Below are 24,673 nucleotides of genomic sequence, written 5' to 3' on the forward strand. Positions count from 1 at the left end.
GTTGAGCATCGGAGGCTGAGGGGAGATCTGATGGAGGTTTATGAGATTATGGGAGGCAAAGGTAGAGTAGACAAAGAACATCTGTATCCCTGGGTTGAAATGTCTAATACCAGAGGATGTACATTGAAGGTGAGAGGGGGTAGGTTCAAGGGAGATGTGAGGTGTAAGTCTTTTACTTGAGAGTGGTGGATGCCTGGAATGCGTTGCCTGGTATGGTGGTAGAGGCAATATTATTGGAAGCTTTTAAGAAACATTTGGATAGGCATACGGATGTAAGGAAGATGGAGGGATATGGATATGGTGTAGGTAAGAGGGATTAGTGTTGGGTATTTTTGGTTTGCTTTTAGCTGGTTTAGCACAACATTGTGGCATGAATGACTGGCCTGTTCCCTGTGCTGTACTGTTAAAAGACCATGAGATAGAGGAGCAGAATTAGGCCATTCAGCCCATCGAGTCTGCTCTGCTATTCCATCATGGCTGATCCCAGATCCTACTCAACCCCATACACCTGCCTTCTCACCATATCCTTTGGTGCCCTGACCAATCAGGAAACTATCAACTTCTGCCTTAAATATATCCATGGACTTGGCCTCCACCATAACTCGTGGCAGAGCATTCCAAAGATTTACTACTCTCTGGCTAAAAAAAATTCCTCCTTACCTCTGTTCTAAAAGGTTGTCCCCCTCAATTTTGAGGTTGTGCCCTCTAGTACTGGATACCCCACCATTGGAAACATCATCTCCACATCCACTCTATCTAGCCCTTTTAACATTCGGCAAGTTTCAATGAGATTCTCACACATTCTTCTGAATTCCAGTGAGTACAGGCCCAAAACTGCCAAATGGTCTTCAGATATTTAATCCCTTCATTCCCAAAATCATCCTCGTGAACGTTCTCTGGACTCTCTCCAATGGCAACTCATCCTTTCTGAGATATGGGGCCGAAAACTGTTGGCAATACTCCATATGCGGCCTGACCAGTGTCTTATAAAGGCTCAACATTATCTCCTTGCTTTTATATTCTATTCCCGTTGAAATAAATGGCAACATTGCATTTGCCTCCTTTACCACAGACTCAACCTGTAAATTAACCTTCTGGGAGTCTTGCTCGAGAACTCCTAAGTTTCTCTGCACCTCTGATGTTTGAACCTTCTCCCCATTTAAGATAAGAGTTCGCACTATTGTATCTTTTACCAAAGTGCATTATCATACATTTCCCAACACTGTATTCCATCTGCTACTTTTTTGCCCAGTCTTCCAATCTGTCCAAATCCTGTTCAATCACATTTCTTCCTCAGAACTACCTGTCCCTCCATCTATCTTTGTATCATCTGCAAACTTTGCCAGAAAGCCATCAATTCCATTATCCAAATTATTGACAAACAATGTGAAAAGTAGCGGTCCCAATAATGACCCCTGAGGAACACTACTTGTCACTGGCAGCCAACCAGAAAAGGCACCCTTTATTCCCACTCGCTGCCTGCTGCTTCCTGCCTCCTGAAGTTTTGACATATGGGTCGGGTGATTGGTCAATATGATACACCTATGGCACAACAGACCTCAGGTAGCAGCAGCAAGACCAGCCCGTGGGGTGGTAAGGGGAGGCCGGTGAGCTGCACACACAGTACGTGCCTTTCAGGGTGGGAAACAGACCTGTTTCCCCAATCTCCTTTGTACACCTTGGATGAGGTATTGCTTGATGTTAGCCGCTATGGTTAGAGGTGGGCTTTTGAGGAGCTCCCACTTAGACATTCTCACCAGTACTGAAGTTCGAGACACCCCAAAATCTTTTGGGAAGAGGAGGGAATAGAAAATCTTAAATGTGAAGTGGAAGTAGCAAATCAGTAGTGCATGACTGTGGTGGAGGCTGCCCCATTGGTGCAGACTCAGGCTGAGAAAATGGGGGAAAAGTGTATCGCCTTCTACTTCCAACTGGCTAAGGTCCAGCAACAGGAAGCAGCCCAAAGGGATAAATGGCAACCAGTCTAGTGAAGGTCCAGAGACTTATTTTATGAGCTGATGACCCAGATACCTGGGATGGGGATATTCGTTCAATGGTAAAGATTGGGAGGACGGGTGGGAATTTGGCCTCTAGGCCAATCTCCCACACCAGGACAATCCCTCACTCCAGGACAATTTGTCTCGCAGCTCGAGGAGGAATGGGAGTAGAGACCAGAAACACCTCCGTGATGACTAAGGAATATTCTGTGAGGAATTGGTGGAACTGAGGAATTGGTACAGAGAGAAAGCTGGGGGATCTGTTAGTAGTGTGGTTGTTAAGGATTAGGGATGCTGGGGGAGGTGGGGTGATCTTATCCAACAAGGAAATGGGCATCCTGGGAGGAAAGCAATGTCCTACGGGGATGGTCAGGGAGAAAAGGTCCCAGTCAGAGAGAGTAATGGCTGCAGTGAAGAGTGGGACACAGCACAGGCTGTTTATCATGACCACTGATCACTGGGATTTATGAGGGTAGTGATGATCTGCTGGAGAATCCAAAGTTCAGCTCGACTGTAGTAAGCTATCTGGTAAAAACGACAGTCCCCTCATCTGAAGGGAATAATACTGCCCCTTTTAGGGTTAGTGAAAGGGAGGACAGTAAGATTGGCTATAGGGCTCTTGTAGTGGTTGGAACATGCACACAAAAAACATGACACTTGTTCATTTATTTATGAATAAGAGATGAGGGGTATTTTGTACCCGGAGGGGGTTAGGGTAGTTTGTACCTGGTGGCAGGGAAGGGAGGGGGTTAGTTTGTACCCGGTGGTGGGGTTGCGAGGGGGTTAAGGCTGATTTATACTTGTGCGTTCACTCGACTCCATAACCTACGCAAGTGGCCTACTTGCGTTGTGAGCATTTATACTTGTGCATTGGTGTGTGTGCGTTGCTCTGCAATTCGCGCACGTCGCGCATGCACACACACACCTACCCGCGCAAGGCTTCATGGTCATGGTAGTCTTTCTTGGGGTAAACAAGCTTAAAGCGAGCGTCTTTTTTCATAAAAGCGAAATGTGTCCTCCATAATTTCGGAGGTCTGTAAAGCTTTATGGAAAGCATTGCAGCCAGAGTTCCTTCCCTGCCCTTCAGTCGGCCAAAAGGAATCTATTGCAGCATAGGAGGAAATGTCATGCCACCAGGCGGACCAATCACAATTGTTGCGGTCTGCGTTGCTGCGACGCGTAGTTACATTTTGGGAGAGGTGCATGTCAGGCTACGGCGTAGGGATCCGGGTAGGCTCTGTGTAGGGTTTGCGGTGACGCTGTACCTACGGTGCCGAGTTGACACACAAGTATAAATCAGCCTTTAGTTTGTACCTGTTGGCGGGGATGGAAGGGAGTTAGTTTGTAGTCGGGGATGGGAGGGGTTTAATTTGTACCTGGGTGAGAGTGCAGAACGTGCTAGTGGATTTGTGCCAGCAGTGTCTTGTGTGGAATAGTTTTTTGTGCAGGAGGGAGAGGAAAGGGGAGGTCTTGATACAGTCATAGTCATACTTTATTGATCCCGGGGGAAATTGGTTTTCGTTACAGTTGCACCATAAATAATAAATAGTAATAGAACTATAAATAGTTAAATAGTAATATGTAAATTATGCCAGTAAATTATGAAATAAGTCCAGGACCAGCCTATCGGCTCAGGGTGTCTGACCCTCCAAGGGAGGAGTTGTAAAGTTTGATGGCCACAGGCAGGAATGACTTCCTGTGACGCTCTGTGCTGCATCTCGGTGGAATGAGTCTCTGGCTGAATATACTCCTGTGCCCACCCAGGACATTATGTAGTGGATGGGAGACATTGACCAAGATGGCATGCAACTTAGACAGCATCCTCTTTTCAGACACCACTGTCAGAGAGTCCAGTTCCATCCCCACAACATCACTGGCCTTAGGAATGAGTTTGTTGATTCTGTTGGTGTCTGCTACCCTCAGCCTGCTGCCCCAGCACACAACAGCAAACATGATAGCACTGGCCACCACAGACTCGTAGAACATCCTCAGCATCATCCGGCAGATGTCAAAGGACCTCAGTCTCCTCAGGAAATAGAGATGGCTCTGACCCTTCTTGTAGACAGCCTCAGTGTTCTTTGACCAGTCCAGTTTATTGTCAATTCGTATCCCCAGGTATTTGTAATCCTCCACCATATCCACACTGACCCCCTGGATGGAAACAGGGGTCACCGGTACCTTAGCTCTCCTCAGGTCTACCACCAGCTCCTTAGTCTTTTTCACATTAAGCTGCAGATAATTCTGCTCACACCATGTGACAAAGTTTCCTACTGTAGCCCTGTACTCAGCCTCATCTCCCTTGCTGATGCATCCAACTATGGCAGAGTCATCCAAAAACTTCTGAAGATGACAAGACTCTGTGCAGTAGTTGAAGTCCGAGGTGTAAATGGTGAAGAGAAAGGGAGACGAGACAGTCCCCTGTGGAGCCCCAGTGCTGCTGATCACTCTGTTGGACACACACTGTTGCAAGCACATGTACTGTGGTCTGCCAGTCAGGTAATCAAGAATCCATGATACCAGGGAAGCATCCACCTGCATCGCTGTCAGCTTCTCCTCCAGCAGAGCAGGGCGGATGGTGTTGAACGCACTGGAGAAGTCAAAAGCATGACCCTCACAGTGCTGGCTGGCTTGTCCAGGTGGGCGTAGACACGGTTCAGCAGGTAGACGATGGCATCCTCAACTCCTAGTCGGGGCTGGTAGGCGAACTGGGGGGGATCTAAGTGTGGCCTGACCATAGGCTGGAGCAGCTCCAGAAAAAGATACTCAGCCTGTGACTGGTAGAGATGGAGTTATACTTTGTGAAAACTAAAGAGAATATAATAAGGTTTACCCACGTGATCAGAGGGAACAGAGGATTGTGACGTCTAGTGCTGTGGTGCTTTGCGGTACAGGTTTACCCCGCTATCCGAAGGTAGAGCGTTCCTATGAAACCGTTCGTAAGCCGAAATGGTGTAAAGCGAAGAAGCAATTACCATTAATTTATTTGGGAAAATTTTTTGAGAGTTCCCGGACCCAAAAAATAGCCTACCAAATCATACCAAATAGCACATAAAACCTAAAATAACACTAAAATATAGTAAAAGCAGAAATGATATGATAAATACACAACCTATATATAGTAGAAATAATGTATGTACAGTGTAGTTTCACTTAACAGAATCGGGAAGTTTGAGCCAAAATTGATTTGTGGAAAAAAAAATCTGCACATACACACGTGTGCACGTCATGCATTTGCACATACAGCATGTCACGCATGCACAAGTACACGCATTCGCACGTCATGCATGCACACACACCTGCCCATGCAAGGCTTCATGGTCATGGTAGTCTTTCTTGGGGCAAACACAAGTTTAAAACGAGTGTCTTTTTTCGTAAAAGAGAAAATCCCTTTCAGTTAATGAAAACAGGTACTGATGTAGGTCTTTCGTTAAAACAAAATGTCGTAAAGAGAACGTTCAGAAAGTGGGGGACACCTGTATTGTGGTTTGTGATGTTGAGATGGAAATGTCTTTGGGTGGAGTTGTATCCTTTGTGTCATGGTGCCATTTTATCTGAGTGTAAATATTGCTTCCTATGTAGTAGTCGCCAATAATAATCATTTACATTTTTACATCTTTTTTTAAAGCTACTACTAGCTCCGACCCCTTACATCATTGGAGTCCCGGCCAGTTTTCTCCTCTACAAGGCTGATTTCAAGATGCCAGATGATGTGTGGCTTGTTGATCTAGATGCTAATAAGGTAAGACACTAGCGTGTGAGAGAATGAAGCTCAATTTCCAAGTGGATCCACAGAAGGGTGGCTTCATGGGTTGGGCCTAATATACCTTATTTATGGTGAAACAGTTGAAATTCTTTAGTTGGCTGTCCAACAATTGCTCCTAATTTCATTGCTTTTGGTTGACATTACCTGTGAGGCTTTATGCCATGAAGCTGTTGCACAGTGCCTGGAAAGGTTAAATCATACGACCATCAGACATAGGAGTAGAATTAGGCCACTCTGCCATTCTGTCATGGGTATTTATTATCCATCTCAACCCCATTCTCCTGCCTTTACCCCAAAACTTCTCACTCCCTTGACTAATCAAGAGCCAAAAAGCATCCGCTTTAAATATACTAAAACATAGAATAGTACAGCACAGTCCAGGCCCTTTGGCCCACAATGTTGTGCCGACCCTCAAACCCTGCCTCCCATTTAAGTCCCCAACTTAAAATCCTCCATATACCTGTCCAGTAGTCTCTTAAACTTCACTAGTGTATCTGCCTCCACCACTGACTCAGGCAGTGCATTCCTCGCACCAACCACTCTCTGAGTAAAAAACCTTCCTCTAATATCCCCCTTGAACTTCCCACCCCTTACCTTAAAGCCATGTCCTCTTGTATTGAGCAGTGGTGCCCTGGGGAAGAGGCGCTGACTATCCACTCTATCTATTCCTCTTATTATCTTGTACACCTCTATCATGTCTCCTCTCATCCTCCTTCTCTCCAAAGAGTAAAGCCCTATCTCCCTTAATTTCTGATCATAATGCATACTATCTAAACCAGGCAGCATCCTGATAAATCTCCTCTGTACCCTTTCCAATGCTTCCACATCCTTCGTATAGTGAGGCGACCAGAACTGGACACAGTACTCCTAGTGTGGCCTAACCAGAGTTTTATAGGGCTGCATCATTGCATCGCGACTCTTAAACTCTATCCCTCGACTTATGAAAGCTAACACCCCATAAGCTTTCTTAACTACTCAATCCATCTGTGAGGCAACTTTCAGGGATCTGCGGACATGTGCCCCCAGATCCCTCTGCTCCTCCACACTACCAAGTATCCTGCCATTTACTTTGTACTCTGCCTTGGAGTTTGTCCTTCCAAAGTGTGCCACCTCACACTTCTCCGGGTTGAACTCCATCTGCCCACTTCTGCATCCTACCAATGTCTCTCTGCAGTCTTTGACAATCCTCTACACTATCTACAACACCACTAACCTTTGTGTCGTCTGCAAACTTGCCAACCCACCCTTCTACCCCAACATCCAGATCGTTAATAAAAATCACAAAATTAGAGGTTCCAGAACAGATCCTTATGGGACACCACTAGTCACAATCCTCCAATCTGATTGTACTCCCCCCACCACGACCCTCTGCCTTCTGCAGGCAAGCCAATTCTGAATCCACCTGGCCAAACTTCCCTGGATCCCATGCCTTCTGACTTTCTGAATAAGCCTACCATGTGGAACCTTGTCAAATGCCTTACTAAAATCCATGTAGATCACATCCACTGCATTACCTTCATCTAAATGCCTGGTCACCTCCTCAAAGAACTCAGAAATAGAGTCAGGTTTATTATCACCGGCATGTGACGTGAAATTTGTTAACTTAGCAGTAGTAGTTCAATACGATACATAATCTAACAAAGAAAAAATATAATAATAGATAATTAAATCAATTACGTATATTGAATAGATTTTCAAAAGTGCAAAAACAGGAATACTGTACATTTAAAAAAAAAAGTGAGGTTGTGTCCAAAGATTCAATATCCATTTAGGAATAGTGGAGGGGAAAAAGTTGTTCCTGAATTGTTGAGTGTGTGCCTTCAGGCTTCTGTATCTCCTACCTGATGGTAACGTGAGAAAAGGGCATGCCCTGGGTGTTGGAGGTCCTGACTGTCTTTCTGAGATACAGCTCCCTGAAGATGTCCTGGGTACTTGGTAGGCTCGTACCCAAGATGGAGCTGACCAGATTTATAACCTTCTGCAGCTTCTTTTGGTCCTTTGCAGTAGCCCCTCCATACCAGACAGTGATGCAGCCTGTCAGAACGCTCTCCACGGTCTAACTATTAGAAGTTTTTATTTACACACCAAATCTCTTCAAACTCCTAATAAAGTATAGCTGCTGTCTTGCCTTCCTTATAACTACATTAATATGTTGGGACCAGGTTAGATCCTCAGAGATCTTGACACCCAGGAACTTGAAGCTGCTCACTCTTTCCACTTCTGATCCCTCTGAGGATTGGTATGTGTTCCTTTGTCTTGCCCTTCCTGAAGTCCACAACCAGCTCTTTCGTCTTACTGACAATGAGTGCCAGGTTTTTGCTGCAGCACCACTCCACTAGTTGGCATATTTCACTCCTGTATGCCCTCTTGTCACCACCTGAGATTCTACCAACAATGGTTGTATCATCAGCGAATTTATTGATGGTATTTGAGCTGTGCCTAGCCACACAGTCATGTGTATGTAGAGAGTAGAGCAGTGGGCGAAGCACACACACCTGAGGTGCGCCAGTGTTGATAGTCAGTGAGGAAGAATATGTTATCACCAATCTGCACAGATTGTGGTCTTCTGGTTAGGAAGTCAAGGATCCAATTGCAGAGGGAGGTACGGAAGCCCAGGTTCTGCAACTTCTCAATCAGGATGGTGGGAATGGTGGTATTAAATGCTGAGCTATAGTTGATACTCCAAGTGCAATTTGAGCAGTGCCTTATAAAGCCTCAGCATTACATCTTGTATCCTAGTCCACTGAAAATGAATGGTAACATTACATTTGCCTTCCTTATCACTGACTCAATTTGCAAGTTAACCTTAAGGAATGCTGCATAAAGTCTGCTAAGTTCCTTTCCAACTCCGATTTTTGAATTTTCTCCCCCGCTTAGAAAATACTGTACACCTTTATTCCTTCTACCAATTTGCAGGACCATACAGTGCCCTACACTATATATCATTTGCCACTTCTTTGCCCATTCTCCCAATTTGTTTCAAGTCCTTTTGCAGACTCCCTGCTTATTTAACACTACCTGGCCTTCTACCTATCTTTTTTACCATCTGCAAACTTGGCCACTAAACCATCAATTCTGTTATCGAAATCATTGACATATAATGTGAAAAGAAGTTGTCCCAATACTGGCCCCTGGAGAACGTCGTTAGTCACAAGCGACCAACCATAATAGGCCCCCTTTATTCTGACTCTTTGCCTCCTTGCCAGGCAACCACTCTCCTATTCCTTCTAGTATCTTTCCTGTAATACAATGGGCTCTTATCTTGTTATGCAGCGTCAGTGTGTAGCAACTTGTTAAAGGTTTTCTGAAAATCCAAGTAAACAACATCCTCTGACTCTCCTTTGTCTATCCTGCCTGTTATTTCCTCAAAGACTCCAACAGAATTGCCAGGCAAAATTTCCCATGAAGGAACTATGCCGACTTGGCCTGCTTTATCATGCGTCTCCAAGTACTCCCAAAACCTTATCCTTAATAATGGACTTCAGCGTCTTCCCAGCCATTGAAGACAGGTTAATTTCCTTTCTTCTACCTCCCTCCCTTCCTAAAGAGTGAAGTGACATTTGCAATATTCCAGTCCTCTGGAAACATTCCAGAATCTGGTGATTCTTGAAAGATCACCACTGATGCCTCCATGATCTCTTCAGCTACCTCTTTCAGAACACTGGGTTGTAGGCCATCTGGTCCAGGGACTTACCTACCTTCAGGCCTTTCAGCTTTCCAAGCACCTTCTCCTTAGTAACAACAAAGAGGGAGTACTTGATTACTCCCAAGCAACTACACTCATTTCTACCCCTGATGCTCTTGAATTTCTGGCATTCTGCTTGGGTCTTCCACAATGAAGACTGACTCAAAATATGTATTAAATTTGTTAGCAATTTCTTTGTCCCCCATTAGTACCTCTCCAGCGACATTTTCCAGCAGTCTGATATCCACTCTCACCTCTCATTTAAACTTTATATATCTGATAAAAAAAATTTGCTGTCCTCTTTTATATTATTAGCTAGCTTGCTTTCATTTCATCTTTTCCCTTATGGCTTTTGTAGTTGCCTTGTGTTGATTTTTAAAAGCTTCCCAACTCTCTAACTTCCCACTCATGTTTGATATATTATATGCCCTCGTGTTTGCTTTTATGTTGGCTTTGACTTCCCTGTCAGCCTCCGTTTGAGTACTTCCTCATCTTTGCAATGTATCTATTGTGGCTTCCAAATTGCCACCAAAAACCCAAGCCATTGCTCATGGTGATAGTGTCCCCCTTCCAATCAACTTTGGCCAGCTCTTCTCTCATGCCTCTGTAATTCCCTTCACACCACTGTAATACTAATACATCTGACTTCATCTTCTCCCTTTCAAACTGCAGTGTGAATTCTTTCATGTTATGATCACTGCTCCTAAGCAGTGTCCCCAAAAATGAATCACGCTGCACTTGCCCAAGTTAAATTCTACCAGTCATTGCCCATTTTGGCAGGACAACAATTAATAGACATATTATCTACAGTGAGAGTTTAGAGCTTTGACATGCAGAGGCAGAACTTTCAAAAAGTTGTTATGAACTTACAGCAAACCTAACAACATTATTGCTGATTGCTAGAGTGAATGAGTACTAAAATAGGGAGGGTCTGCTTTGGTTTCTTATTGACGAAACCACATCTGGAGTTACAGTGTACAGCATAGGTCTTATTTAAGGAAGGGCAGAAATGCATTGTAAACAGTTCCAGATGAGGTTTATGGTGCCTGGAATATTCAGGTTCTCTGATGGGGAAAGATTTGATAGGCTAGGTCTGTATCTGATGAAGTATAGAAAAGCAGGAGCTCATATGATTGAAACCTACGATTCTTGAGGGGTCTTGATAGGTTAAATGTTGAGTGGAGAAAACTAAAAATGGGATTGATGTTTTAAAAGGTAGGAGTCACCACTTAAGTAAGTCAAAAGTGCCTCTGAGGGTTTTGAACTCTGTCCCTCCAAACGCTGGAGGAAGCAGAATATAGGTAAGGTAGAGATAGGCTGACTTGACAAGTAGGTAGAACTGGAAACTTGTAGATGCAGTCAGGTCTGTACAGTTAATTCAACATACTTGTTAAAGTCAGATCAGTTCCCATCCATGTGATAACTTCTCTTGTCACCTATTTTTTTTATATTTGGCAGGTTATTGCCCCTACTAACGCAGAGCTGTTGCCCCTCATGCCTGAACCTGAAGCCAGTGAGCTGAAGAAGCATCTGAAGCAGGTAACATAAACACAAGAGATTCTGCAGATGCTAGAAATCCAGAGCAACATGCACAAAATGCTGGAGGAACTCAGCAGGTCAGGCAGCATCCATGGAAATGAATAAGCAGTCAATGATTCAGGCCAAGACCCTCCTTCAGGACTGGAAGGGAAGGGAAAGGGAAAGACACTTGAATAAAAAGATGGGAGAAGGGAAAGGAGGATTAGCTGGAACGTGATAGCTGAAGTCAGGTGGGTAAAGTTAAAGAGAAGAAGGAATCTGATGACAGGAGAATGGACCATAAGAGAAAGAGAAGGAGGAAGGGCACCAGAGGGATGTGATAGGCAGGAGAGGAGAAGAGGTAAGAGGCCAGAGTGGGAAATAGAAGAAGAGGGAAGGCTGAGGGAAAGAAAATTGCCAGAAGGAGAAATAGATGTTCATGCCATCAGGTTGGAGGCTACCTAGACGGAATATGAGATGTTGATCTTCCACCCTGTGAATAGCTGTGGTTAAAGAGGTAATAGCCATGGACTGACATGTTGTAATGGGGATAGGAATTAAAATGGTTGGCCATGGGAAATTCTGCTTTTGGCAGATGAAGTGAAGGTGCTCAACAAAGTGGTCCCCAATTTGCATCAGGTCTCACCAATGTAGAGGAGGCCGCATTGGGATACTGGATACAACCCCAACAGGTTCACAGATGAAGTGTTGCTTCACCTGGAAGGACTGTTTGGAGCCCTGAATGGAGGTAAGGGCGGAGGTTCAAAATACCTTTGTTACTAAAGTACATTTGCAGAGGGGGAAAAAAACCAAATCACGCAAATAATAAAAGTAAGCAAATAGCATTCAGAAGGAAAGTGAGTCCACGGATACGAAGTCCTGAACAGCTGGAGCTGATCACAGCCTCGGCCTCAGTTCAGCACAGAGCCGAGTAAACGTCACAGAGCAGAGAGCAGAACCAGCCCAACACCCTTCTTTCCCAATCTGGCCTTCTTTTAAGTTGTCCAAACATTGAGTCATTCCTCACTCTAGGACCCAGGCCCTGTTGCTTTGATATGCTGTGACCCTGGACCTGGCTACCACGCTTCAACCTGTGTTTGACCTTTCCAAATTGGTCTGGAGCTTAGATTGATCAAACCTTGGGTCTTTCCTTGCTTTCGGATTAGGCGGATGGGCCTCAACTCTGCCTTGCCTCTGCTCGCCCCGACTTTGTCTCATCTCTGCTTGCTTTGAATCCCCCTTGACCTTGCCTCACACCTCCTCACCTTGACTGTGATCTCCTGAAAGAAAACCTCATCCTGGGGACAGATGCTATGTTATGTCTCTCTTTTCATTGGTTATGTAGAACAGTCCATGTTCTAAGTTTTCCCTGGTAATGCTTCCTGCACTACATTGACGACTGCATTGGTGCTGCTTCATGCACCTCTGCTGAACTCATCAATTTCAACAACTTTCCCTCTAACTTCCACCCTGCCCTTAAATTCACTTGGTCCATTTCTGTTACCTCCCTCTCCTTTCTCAATCTCTGTCTCTTCCTCTGGAGACAAAATGTCTACCAATATATTTTATGAACCCGTCAAAACCTAATGCTACCTCTTCCCATCCTGCCTCTGTAAAAATACTATTCACTTTTCTCAGTTTCTTCATCTCTGCTGCATCTGTTCCCAGGTTTAGGCTGTCCTTTCCAGGACATCAGAAATGTCCTCCTTCAAAGATCTGGGTTTCCCTTCCTCCACCGTTGTTACTGCCCTCATCTGCATACCCTCCATTTCCTGGACATCTGCACCAACCTCATTTTCCTGCTGCCTCAGGGAAAAGAGTTCCTGTTGTCCTCACCTACCACTCCGTGATCTACCACATCCAAGACATCACTCTCCTCAATCTTTGCCATCTTCAAATGAGATCCTACCACCAAACAGATTTTTACCTCTCCCCACTCTCTGCTTTCTGCAGGGATCTTTCTGTAATTCCCTTGTCCATTTGTCCCTTTGCACTTATCTTCCTCCTGGCACATCTCTGCAAGGAACAGAAATATTATACCTGCCCATACACCTCCTCCCTTACCCCCATTCAGGGGCCCAAATAGTCCTTCACCTGCGAATCTGATGGGGTTATCCATCATATCTGGTGGATACGATGGTATCTGGTTGATGTGGCATCCTCTACATTGGTGAGACCGGACATAAATTGTTGAACACCTAACCTCCAGCCCCAAAAGTGGAGTTTCCTGGTGAGCAATATTCCCTCTAATTTGTAATGACCAGTGTGTGCAAAAATGTTGTACTGTGCAATTTTTGCCCAGTGGCAACATGCACACTGAATTTTATATATAGAGGTATTCACTTTAACAGTTAGCAAAACGCTGTCAATAGGTACTTTGATCTCCTCTGGGTTTGATCGTTTTTGCTCTCGTTCAATTGCACTCTTACAAAACTTATAGCAGGCTTGCAGCGGGTAATGAAGGATTTTCTCGCTGGAGCTTTTGCACACCATCCATATGTGATTTGCTTGCTAAATGACGTTTAAAAAGTCAAGTTTCCAAATATCACTCCACTTCTTCCCATTTGCAAATTCTTCAGCAACTTTTGTATCATGATGATACACCCAGGTAACACCAGTTTCTGAATTGTACATAAATATTTCTCATAGCTGCACCTTTCTTGCACGAGTCTGTGGTGGCCAGTGCTATCATGTTTGCTGTTGTGTGCTGGGGCAGCAGGCTGAGGGTAGCAGATACCAACAGAATCAACAAACTCATTCCTAAGGCCAGTGATGTTGTGGGGATGGAACTGGACTCTCTCACGGTGGTGTCTGAAAAGAGGATGCTGTCTAAGTTCATGCCACCTTGGTCAATGTCTCCCATCCACTACATAATGTCCTGGGTGGGCACAGGAGTGCATTCAGCCAGAGACTCATTTCACCCAGATGCAACACAGAGCGTCATAGGAAATCATTCCTGCCTGTGGCCATCAAACTTTACAACTCCTCCCTTGGAGGGTCAGACACCCTGAGCCGATAGACTGGTGCTGGACTTATTTCATAATTTACTAGCATAATTTACATATTACTATTTAACTATTTATAGTTCTATTACTATTTATTATTTATGGTGCAACTGTAACGAAAACCAATTTCCCCTGGGATCAATAAAGTATGACTATGATTGTGTTCCTGACCTCACGATCTTTGGGTGTAGCAGTTTCGACTGTTTCATCAAGCCATTCAATTTTAAATGAGCTAGCAATTCTTCTGCGCTTCAGGCCTTTTGCTTCTTTGGAATTGGACTTAGTGAATCAATAATTTCTTCAATAAAATATAAGGCAATTCTAAAATCAATTACAAACTCCATGTGATCAACACCATCCACATCAGAAACCGGCAAAGGAAATGTGATTGTGTATGATTGTGAAATATACTTAACGTGCCAACAAGATAGAGGGTGACAGCCTTTTGTGTGCGGTTTATGTTCCTTTGTGCACTTGTAGCAAAAGATTTGTGCGCGTGCACACGTACGCATCTTAGAGGGAACATTGCCAGTGGCCAACTATTTTAATTCCTATCCTCATTCCAGTTCCAACATGTTAGTCCATGGATGCCTCTTTTGTCACAATGAGGCCACTTTCAGGTTGGAGGGGCAACACCTCATCTTTGGTGTAGGTAGCCTCTAACCTGATGGCATGAACATCAATTTCACCTCAGTCTGGCCGCCTTGCCTCTTCTCCTCGCCTGACTATCATCTTCCCCTGGTGACCCTCCTTCTTCCCTTTCTGCCATGGTCTGCTCTCCTATCAGATTCTTTCCTCTCCAGCCCTTTCCACCCACCTGGCTTCACCTGTCCCCTTCTAGCTATCCTCCTTCCTACCCCGCCTTTTTATTCTGGCATCTTCCCCTTCTCTTCCAGTCCTGAAGAATGGTCTCAGCCTGAAACATTGGTTGTTTATTCATTTCCATAGATGTTGCTGAGTTCCTCCAGCTTTTTGTATCTGAGGCAGGTAGGACCTGGTGGTTGGTAATCTGGAAGTCATACCATCTAACATCATACATGGGAGCTTTGTGGGAAGGGGCATCAGATAGAACCAGAGCAAAGCTGCACGTCTCTTGCCTTCAGTCATGCGGCGATGCACTACTTAGACCGTGACTTCACTGCCCCGCACCTGAATTTCTCCAATGTTCTCCAATGTCAGCAATGCTGGGGATGGTGAGTGGCCATGGTCTTACCAGCCTTACATTGTCTATGGGGGTGTGGGCTCATGGTCTTACTCACCTTTCATTGTTAGGTTGTCTGTGTGTGTGGTCGCCGGGGGGGGGCTGGTGTTGGAAATGATGGTTTCCCATGTTGGGTGAACTGACAACTTTTGGTTTGGTGGTGCGTGATTTGGACTCCTGAGGTTGAGGTGCGTTTGCTCTACTGAGATGGTCTGGTCTCTTGGGTTGGGTGGATGAGGACTGGCTTAGTTACAGTGCCTTGGGTCAGATGGGAGTGGAGTTAGAGGAGTGTGCAGTCCCTTGGGTCAGCTGGGTGAGGGGTTTGGTCTTCTGCAGTCGTTCCTCGTGGATGGTAGCAATGTGCATGCTGATTCAGCTTCATTGAGTCATTTGACCTTAAAACTTTGTGATTGCAATGTGCCTTGGTTTATGTTGTTAAAGTTGTACAGAGAAGCTCCATTATTAACCTGTTGGCTGTTTCATGTCCAATGTGTGTCTGACTTCTCCTTTGCCCCCATTCTCAATTCTGGACACTTGTTCCTGCTCTGAGAGGAGCTACTTTATAATTGTTCCCAGACCCAGTGGTACTGTTTTAATTGGTTTCCACGCGTGTATCTGTGTCATAACACTCAGTGAAGCCTACCTGCGTCAGCCTGGAGAATATTGGGTTGCTGTGGACCTGGTGGAATAGATGGTTCTCAGCTGGTGCTGAGTGTTCATAATGAACTCAACTTTGCCATTTATGTGGTTCACAAGTCAGCAACTGGGAAAACAATCTACCTTCCTGCCTTTGGCTCTCCACAGTAAAGGGGAAAGTCTATGTCGACCCACAGTCATGCCCAATAACATGCATCTGATCAATAAACACACTTACCTGAAAGAATCAAAATACTTTGCTGTCTGTTAATCTGGTTGTTACCTGGATGAGCTACTGGTGGGTGTGGAAAGGGAGGGGTTTGCAGGTCGTTGCTCAGGAACATAAAGGTATGGCATCTCAGTGCCCATACTCCACCCTGCTTCCTGTAGTGTGCAGTAAACAGCTCAGCACAAGCTGGAGTGTGGGTATATCTATGGGAGTGCCATCGTCATTTGTGTATTTCCTTTATTCTTTCTTTATTTTTTTCTCTGAATTTGTACTGCTGGCAGCATTTGAAGGTAAACTAGTTACTGACGTGGGGGCAGAGCATCAAATAAGTGGAGCCCATCTGTGTTTCAACTACTCAGTGTACTCATGCTTTACAGCAATGAAGAAAAAAATGCAGGCTTGGTGTGTTGAAAGCAAGAAGTCTATTACAGAATGTGTGAAAGTGCAGCAGTCAGCCTGGGCATGCCTTCTTATATTGCTCACTTACCAAACAGTAGTATATAGACCCTGCTACCTGCAGTCTGGAGAGGGAAAGGCTAGCCTGCAAACTGGCCATCACTGGGTCTGGAGATGAAGCTGTGAGCAATCCTGTTTCCAACCCGAAGCAGAAGATGCTGTTAAATCTGGAATTTGGACAGGGAGGTGTTTCTGGTAAGGTGTACAAATCAGTCATTTTGGGTTGAGCCCACAATCAATTAGACAAGTGTTTAAAACAAGGAACCACAACTGGTCACTTCGCTTCAGCACAACAGGCTTCTACCCTCATGCTCCTCCTTCTTTGATGCTCTGTTCCAAGGTTAGAACTCCTCACTGTGACCGTAATTTACCTAGCACTCTTGCTCACCCATGTCTTTACCTGACTGTTCTAGTAATAGATTTTCCTTTTGTCTGTGTCTCCACAATTTTTATTCTTCCTGTTGGGGCCTATCCTCATGGCTGGTTGGTTGCTGTCTTGGTGTTGTCATGGTGTCTTCCATCTTGTCCTTTGCCGTCCAGTGTTTGGTTAGCTTAAGTGATATCATGCAGCAGGAACTCGTCACAGCAGAGAAGGTGGTCCGTTTTTAAATCTATCTTTACTGCTTTCTTCCTGCTGTGATTTATTTTGGGAACGGCTTTTGGCTGTTGATTGAAGGGCGAGACTGGACCACTTATAATGCTTCTCCAGCAAATTCCTGTCTGAGCTTATCATTAACTTGGACCTTGATGAATAGCAGTTGCTTCAGTCTATCTCCTAACCTCTCCGTCCCACTCGTAGCTTGCCCTCCACCCACTGCTTCATTCCATTTTGAGTCCTCCCACAACCACCATTCTGACAGCTCATGCCTGTCCTGCTCAATCCCACAATTCCTACCCATTTCACCAGCTTTCCTCAGCTTCCAGCCACTCCTCTGACTCACACTTATTCACCCCTTTCTTCTTACCTCACCCCCTTCCTTCCTTCCTTCCTTTCCAGCCCCGTTCCTGGCACACACAGCTTCCACCCATCACCACCCTCGCATCACTTTCCAGACCCACCAGTGACTATCAAATTCATCCTGGTGAATTTATGATGTAATTTATATTTTGTGTTAAGATTCATCTTTGTTATTGAGGTAATGGAAAGCATGCTGTTATTCCTGGCCTTGCCTAGAATGCTTCTGCCAAATGACTTGAAGTGAGCATGCTGGTGATATGCAACTGTCTGCAATGGCATCATGGGGAGCTTGGCTCACTGCTAATACAAATATTCTGTTAATACCTCTAAAATCGCTCATCAAACTGCTGATGATTGTAAGCACATGTAACCAGTTTTCCACTTTACCGTTGCCGATTGACTGTGCAGGTAGTACATCTGGACCACATGGATGGCACAGTAATGTAGCCGCGAGCACAACGCTATTATGGTGTGAGCAGCCTGGGTTCGGTTCCATCGCTATCTGTAAGGAGTTTGTATGTTCTCCCTGTTACCACATTGGTTTCTTTGGGTGCTCCTTTTTCATCCCACATTCCAAATACGTATGGGTTATTGGTCTCATGGGTGTAATTGGGTGGTGCAGGCTTATTGGGCTGGAAAAGCCTGTAATTGTGCTACCGTATAGCTATAAATTATTTTTTTTAAATATCGAAACTCTATTATCACCTTGCTTCACTTGGTTCTGTTTGTTACCATTTCACTGTCCACTGAAAGCTTCCATACGTGGTAAATAATATTCTAAGCTACTGGACTTGGTTGATTCTGCAGTTAAAATATGCCCAGCCTTTAAAATGCCCCCATATCATCTTCCCTTCCCTTTGCAAGTTTTTTACTTGTTCATGAAGGGCTATTTAAACCTATGTGACTGGAATGTGTTTGGAATATCAAGCCTGTTTCAGCCTCTACTTGCTGTCTAATCAAACACTCCCAGGGAAGATACAGTACGGTTAAATGCCAAGCCAGACTCTTATTCCGTTATCACTGACGGGGACAAATTATCCTATTTTAGAAAATAGGATAATGTCTGCTGCAGACTGCGGAGTTCATTATGTATTCTGCCAGTTGTTACCAAATTGTGAAATTAATGTCTCCCCTTGCTTTCAAACTTTCAACTCTTGATCCAGATCAATAGAAGATTTGCCAAACATTGTTCTTAACATATATCCACACTGTGCATTGATAAATTCTGTTCTTTCTTGCTCAACTAACCATGACTGAGACAAGGGAACTCGCTTCAGGAAAGCAGTCTATTGTCCATTTCAGTTGTCACCCAACAGACTTGGTGTTTCATGATCTTTGGTTCAAACCTGCAGATGCTCCCATAGAGTCCATTGATATGATAGAATTTCCATCTGATCCACAGACAAATGATGACTACTTTCAAAGTTTCAGCTTTCTCCATCAGTAGAAGATATAGGAAATAGTGTTCTGGAGGTTGCTTAGCTACCTTTATTTGACCTCTGCATTTGGAAATGGTAGCTAGGTGGCTATTGTGCTTGATGATTTTCAGTGATTCTCCACAGATGTTTGTTCTGGTGGCTGGGCTGGGGTGGGGTGGTGAGAGGAGATACATTTGCTTAACAGGTTTATGCAGAATCTTGGTAATGCCGATAAGTGAGAGTCCCAGTCAATGATGGAGACTGAGATTACAGAATACTCTCATTGTGCTAAGGTTGTACAGTTGTCAGTTTACTGAAGGCTGATGGTGCTGCTTTCAGTAATAATTTTGGAGTGAAGACATTAGAAATTGAAGAATTGACCATTCATTTTCAAACCCTGAAAGAAGTAATGGATTGGAATTGACATCCCAAAAAGATCGATGATAAAGGGGTTTGGGAGATTTCATGCTTGACACCAGAATGAATGGGAAACTGAATTTGTCTCCGATCGGGTGTGGGTATCCCATAGGGAGGTAAACAAGATAACCAGGGAACCCAAAGGCTTCATGCTGGGAAGTTAGGGGATGAATGGGCAATTAATGCTGCTCTTTACATTTAGAACCATAGAACCATAGAAACTACAGCACAGAAACAGGCCCTTTGGCCCTTCTTGGCTGTGCCGAACCACTTTCTGCCTAGTCCCACTGACCTGCACACGGACCATATCCCTCCATACACCTCCCATCCACGTATCTGTCCAATTTATTCTTAAATGTTAAAAAAGAACCCGCATTTACCACCTCGTCTGGCAGCTCATTCCATGCTCCCACCACTCTCTGTGTGAAGAAGCCCCCCCTAATGTTCCCTTTAAACTTTTCCCCCCCTCACCCTTAACCCATGTCCTCTGGTTTTTTTCTCCCCTTGCCTCAGTGGAAAAAGCCTGCTTGCATTCACTCTATCTATACCCATCATAATTTTATATATCTCTATCAAATCTCCCCTCATTCTTCTACGCTCCAGGGAATAAAGTCCTAACCTATTCAACCTTTCTCTGTAACTGAGTTTCTCAAGTCCCGGCAACATCCTTGTAAACCTTCTCTGCACTCTTTCAACCTTATTTATATCCTTCCTGTAATTTGGTGACCAAAACTGAACACAATACTCCAGATTCGGCCTCACCAATGCCTTATACAACCTCACCAATGCCTTATACAACCTCATCATAACATTCCAGCTCTTATACTCAATACTTTGATTAATAAAGGCCAATGTACCAAAAGCTCTCTTTACGACCCTATCTACCTGTGATGACACTTTTAGGGAATTTTGTATCTGTATTCCTAGATCCCTCTGTTCCACTGCACTCCTCAGTGCCTTAACATTAACCCTGTATGTTCTACGTTGGTTTGTCCTTCCAACGTGCAATACCTCACACTTGTCAGTATTAAACTCCATCTGCCATTTTTCAGCCCATTTTCCCAGCTGGTCCAAGTCCCTCTGCAGGCTCTGAAAACCTTCCTCACTGTCTACTACACCTCCAATCTTTGTATCATCAGCAAACTTGCTGATCCAATTTACCACATTATCATCCAGATCATTGATATAGATGACAAATAACAATGGACCCAGCACTGATCCCTGTGGCACACCACTCGTCACAGGCCTCCACTCAGCGAAGCAATTCTCTACCACCACTCTCTGGCTTCTTCCATTGAGCCAATGTCTAATCCAATTTACCACCTCTCCATGTATACTTAGCGACTGAATTTTCCTAACTAACCTCCCATGCGGGACCTTGTCAAAGGCCTTACTGAAGTCCATGTAGACAATATCCACTGCCTTCCCTTCATCCACTTTCCTGGTAACCTCCTCGAAAAACTCCAACAGATTGGTCAAACATGACCTACCACGCACAAAGCCATGTTGACTCTCCCTAATAAGCCCCTGTCTATCCAAATGCTTGTAGATTCTGTCTCTTAGTACTCCCTCCAATAACTTGCCTACTACTGACGTTAAACTCACCGGCCTATAATTTCCCGGATTACTTTTCGATCCTTTTTTAAACAACGGAACAACATGAGCCACTCTCTAATCCTCCGGCACTTCACCCGTAGACAGCGACATTTTAAATATTTCTGCCAGGGCCCCCGCAATTTCAACACTAGTCTCCTTCAAGATCCGAGGGAACACTCTGTCAGGTCCCGGGGATTTATCCACTTTAATTTTCCTCAAGACAGCAAGCACCTCCTCCTTTTCAATCTGTACAGTTTCCATGGTCTCACTACTTGATTCCCTCAATTCCATAGATTTTATGCCAGCTTCCTTAGTAAATACAGACGCAAAAAACCTATTTAAGATCTCCCCCATTTCCTTTGGTTCCGCACAAAGCCGACCACTCTGATCTTCAAGAGGACCAATTTTATCCCTTACAATCCTTTTGCTCTTAATATACCTGTAAAAGCTCTTTGGATTATCCTTCACTTTGACTGCCAAGGCAACCTCATGTCTTCTTTTAGCCCTCTGATTTCTTTCTTAAGTATTTTCTTGCACTTCTTAAACTCCTCAAGCACCTGATTTACTCCCTGTTTCCTATACATTTCATACAACTCCCTCTTCTTCTTTGTCAGAGTTGCAATATCCCTTGAGAACCAAGGTTCCTTATTCCTATTCAATTTGCCTTTAATCCTGACAGGAACATACAAACTCTGCACTCTCAAAATTTCCCCTTTGAAGGCTTCCCACCTACCAATCACATCTTTGCCAGAGAACAACCTGTCCCAATCCACGCTTTTTAGATCCTTTCTCATTTCTTCAAATTTGGCCTTCTTCCAGTTCAGAACCTCAACCCTAGGACCAGATCTATCCTTGTCCATGATCAAATTGAAACTAATGGTGTTATGATCACTGGAACCAAAGTGCTCCCCTACACAGACTCCTGTCACTTGCCCTAATTCGTTTCCTAACAGGAGATCCAATATTGCATCTCCTCTAGTTGGTCCCTCTATATATTGATTTAGAAAACTTTCCTGAACACATTTTACAAACTCTAAACCATCTAGACCCCTAACAGTATGGGAGTCCCAATCAATGTATGGAAAATTAAAATCCCCTACCACCACAGCTTTATGTTTCCTGCAGTTGCCTGCTATCTCTCTGCAGATTTGCTCTTCCAAGTCTCGTTGACTATTGGGTGGTCTGTAATACAATCCCACTAATGTGAACCTTTCCTGTTTCTCAGCTCCACCCATAAGGACTCAGTAGACAAGCCCTCTAATCTGTCCTGCCTGAGCACTGCTGTAATATTTTCCCTAACAAGCAACGCTACTCCCCCATCTTTCATTCCTCTGCCTCGATCACATCTGAAACATCCGAACCCTGGAATATTAAGCTGCCAGTCCTGCCCCTCCTGTAGCCAAGTTTCACTAATTGCTACAACATCATAATTCCACGTGTCAATCCACGCCCTCAACTCATCCGCCTTCCCCTCAATACTCCTAACATTGAAATATATACACCTCAGAAGATTTTTACCACTACTCACAACCTTTCTATCAGCAGATTTGCTTAAACTTTCAACATCATTTATTTTCACCCAGCCACACTGTCAGCTCTGGCACTCTGGTTCCCATCCCCCTGCAAATCTAGTTTAGAACCTCCCCAATAGCACTAACAAACCTCCCTGAAAGGATATTGGTCCCCCTGTGGTTCAAGTGTAACCCGTCTCTCTTGTACAGGTCCCACCTGCCCCAGAAGAGGTCCTGGTTGTCCTGGTTCTGACAGGGCACACAATAAAATAGGTTAAAGTCAGCATGGTTTCATTGCCTGAGAAATCTGTTGGAATTCTTTGAGGAAATAACAGGCAAGATGACAAAGGAGTCAGTGGATGTTCAAGAAACACACACAAAATGCTGGAGGAACTCAGCAGGCCAGGCAGCATCTGTGGAAAAGAGTACATAATTAACCCAGGAAACATTTCGGGCCGCGACCCCTCAGTGGATGTTGTTTACTTGGATTTTCCGAAGGCCTTTAACAAAGTGTCGCACTCGAGGCTGCTGAACGAGATTACACCCAATGGTATACAGGGAAGATACTAGCATCATTAGAAAGATTGGATGATTGGCAGAAGGCAAAGAAATAAAGGGGGCCTTTTCTGGTTGGCTGCCGATGACAAGTGGAGTTCTGCAGGGATTTGTGTCTTTTGGGTCCGCTGCTTTTCAAGTTGCATGTTAATGATCTGCATAATGGAATTGATGGCTTTGCAGCCAAGTTTGTGAATGAGTCAAAGATGGATGAAGGAGCAGGTAGTGTTGAAGAAGCAGTGTGTCTGCAAAAGGCGTGTCCTGTACAAAAAGGGTGGGTTGTACTTGAATCTGAGGGGATCCAATATCCTGGCAGGGAGGTTTGCAAAGGCTACTGGGAAGAGTTTAAACTTGAATATCTGGGGAGTGGGAACCAGACTGAAGAGACAGAGGAAGAGGTGGTTGGCTCACAAATAGAGAAAGCTTGGAGACAGTGCGAGAGGAAGGATAGGCAGGTGATAGAGAAGGGATACGCTCAGACCGATGGTTTGAGATGTGTCTATTTTAATGCAAGAAGCATCATGAACAAAGTGGATGAGCTTAGAGCATGGAACAATACTTGGAGCTATGATGTTGTGGCCATTACAGAGATTTGGGTAGCTCAGGAGTGGGAATGGTTACTTAGAGTGCCAGGCTTTAGATGTTTCAGAAAGGACAGGGATAGAGGCAAAAGAGGTGGGGGCGTGGCACTGCTGATCAGAGATGGTGTCATGGCTGCAGAAAAGGAGGAAGACATGGAGGGATTGTCTACTGAGTTTCTGTGGATGAAAGTTAGAAACAGGAAGTGGTCAATAATTCTACTAGGTATTTTTTATAGACCACCCAATAGTAACAGGGATATCGAGAAGCAGATAGACAGATTCTGGAAAGCTGTAATAATAACACAGTTGTCGCGATGGGAGATGGTAATTTCCAAAATATTGATTGATATCTACCTAAAGCAAGGGTTTAGATGGAGTGGAGTTTGTTAGGTGTGTTCAGGAAGGTTTCCTGACACAATATGTATATAAGCCTAGAAGACGAGAGGCTGTACTTGATCTGATATTGGGAAATGAACCTGGTCAGGTGTCAGATCTCTCAGTGGGAGAGCATTTTTGGAGATAGTGATCATAATTCTATCTCCTTTACCATGGCATTGGAGAGGGATAGGAACAGACAAGTTAGGAAAGTGTTTAATTGGAATAATGGGAAATATGAAGCTATCAGGCAGGAACTTGGAAGCATAAGTTGGGAACAGATGTTCTCCAGGGAAATGTACGGCAGAAATGTGGCAAATGTTCAGGAGACGTTCTGCATAGGTATGTTCCAATGAGACGGGAAGGATGGTAGGGTGCAGGAACCGTGGCGTACGATGGCTGTTGTAAATCTAGTCAAAAAGAAAAGAAAAATTTACGATAAGTTCAAAAAATCAGATAACGATAGAGATCTAGAAGATTATAAGGCTAGCAGGAAGGAGCTTAAGAATGAAATTAGGAGAACCAGAAGGGGCCATGAGAAGGTCTTGGTGGGCAGGATTAAGGAAAACTCCAAGGCATTCTACATGTATGTGATGAACAAGAGGATAAGACGTGAGAGAATAGGACCAATCAAGTGTGACAGTGGAAAAGTGTGTATGGAACCAGAGGAGATAGCTGAGGTACTTAATGAATACCTTGCTTCAGTATTCACTACGGAAAAGGATCTTGGCGATTGTAGGGATGACTTACAAGGAACTTAGAAGGAGCTTTT

The 24,673-nt window shown here is 44.4% G+C and overlaps 1 protein-coding gene across 6 annotated transcripts in view; it reads left to right on the forward strand.

The window, feature by feature from the left end:
* The window catches only part of madd (MAP-kinase activating death domain), a 275,897-nt gene that overhangs the window by 85,536 nt on the left and 165,688 nt on the right, over positions 1 to 24,673 (forward strand). For all 6 annotated transcript variants that reach the window (XM_072272112.1, XM_072272113.1, XM_072272114.1 and 3 more), the window contains 2 exons: positions 5,623 to 5,736; positions 10,904 to 10,984. In XM_072272112.1, the coding sequence (XP_072128213.1) occupies positions 5,623 to 5,736; positions 10,904 to 10,984 (195 nt within the window). The remainder of the gene's footprint in view (positions 1 to 5,622; positions 5,737 to 10,903; positions 10,985 to 24,673) is intronic.

This window comes from Mobula birostris, chromosome 11 (assembly GCF_030028105.1).
Source record: "Mobula birostris isolate sMobBir1 chromosome 11, sMobBir1.hap1, whole genome shotgun sequence".
Classification (NCBI taxonomy): domain Eukaryota; kingdom Metazoa; phylum Chordata; class Chondrichthyes; order Myliobatiformes; family Myliobatidae; genus Mobula; species Mobula birostris.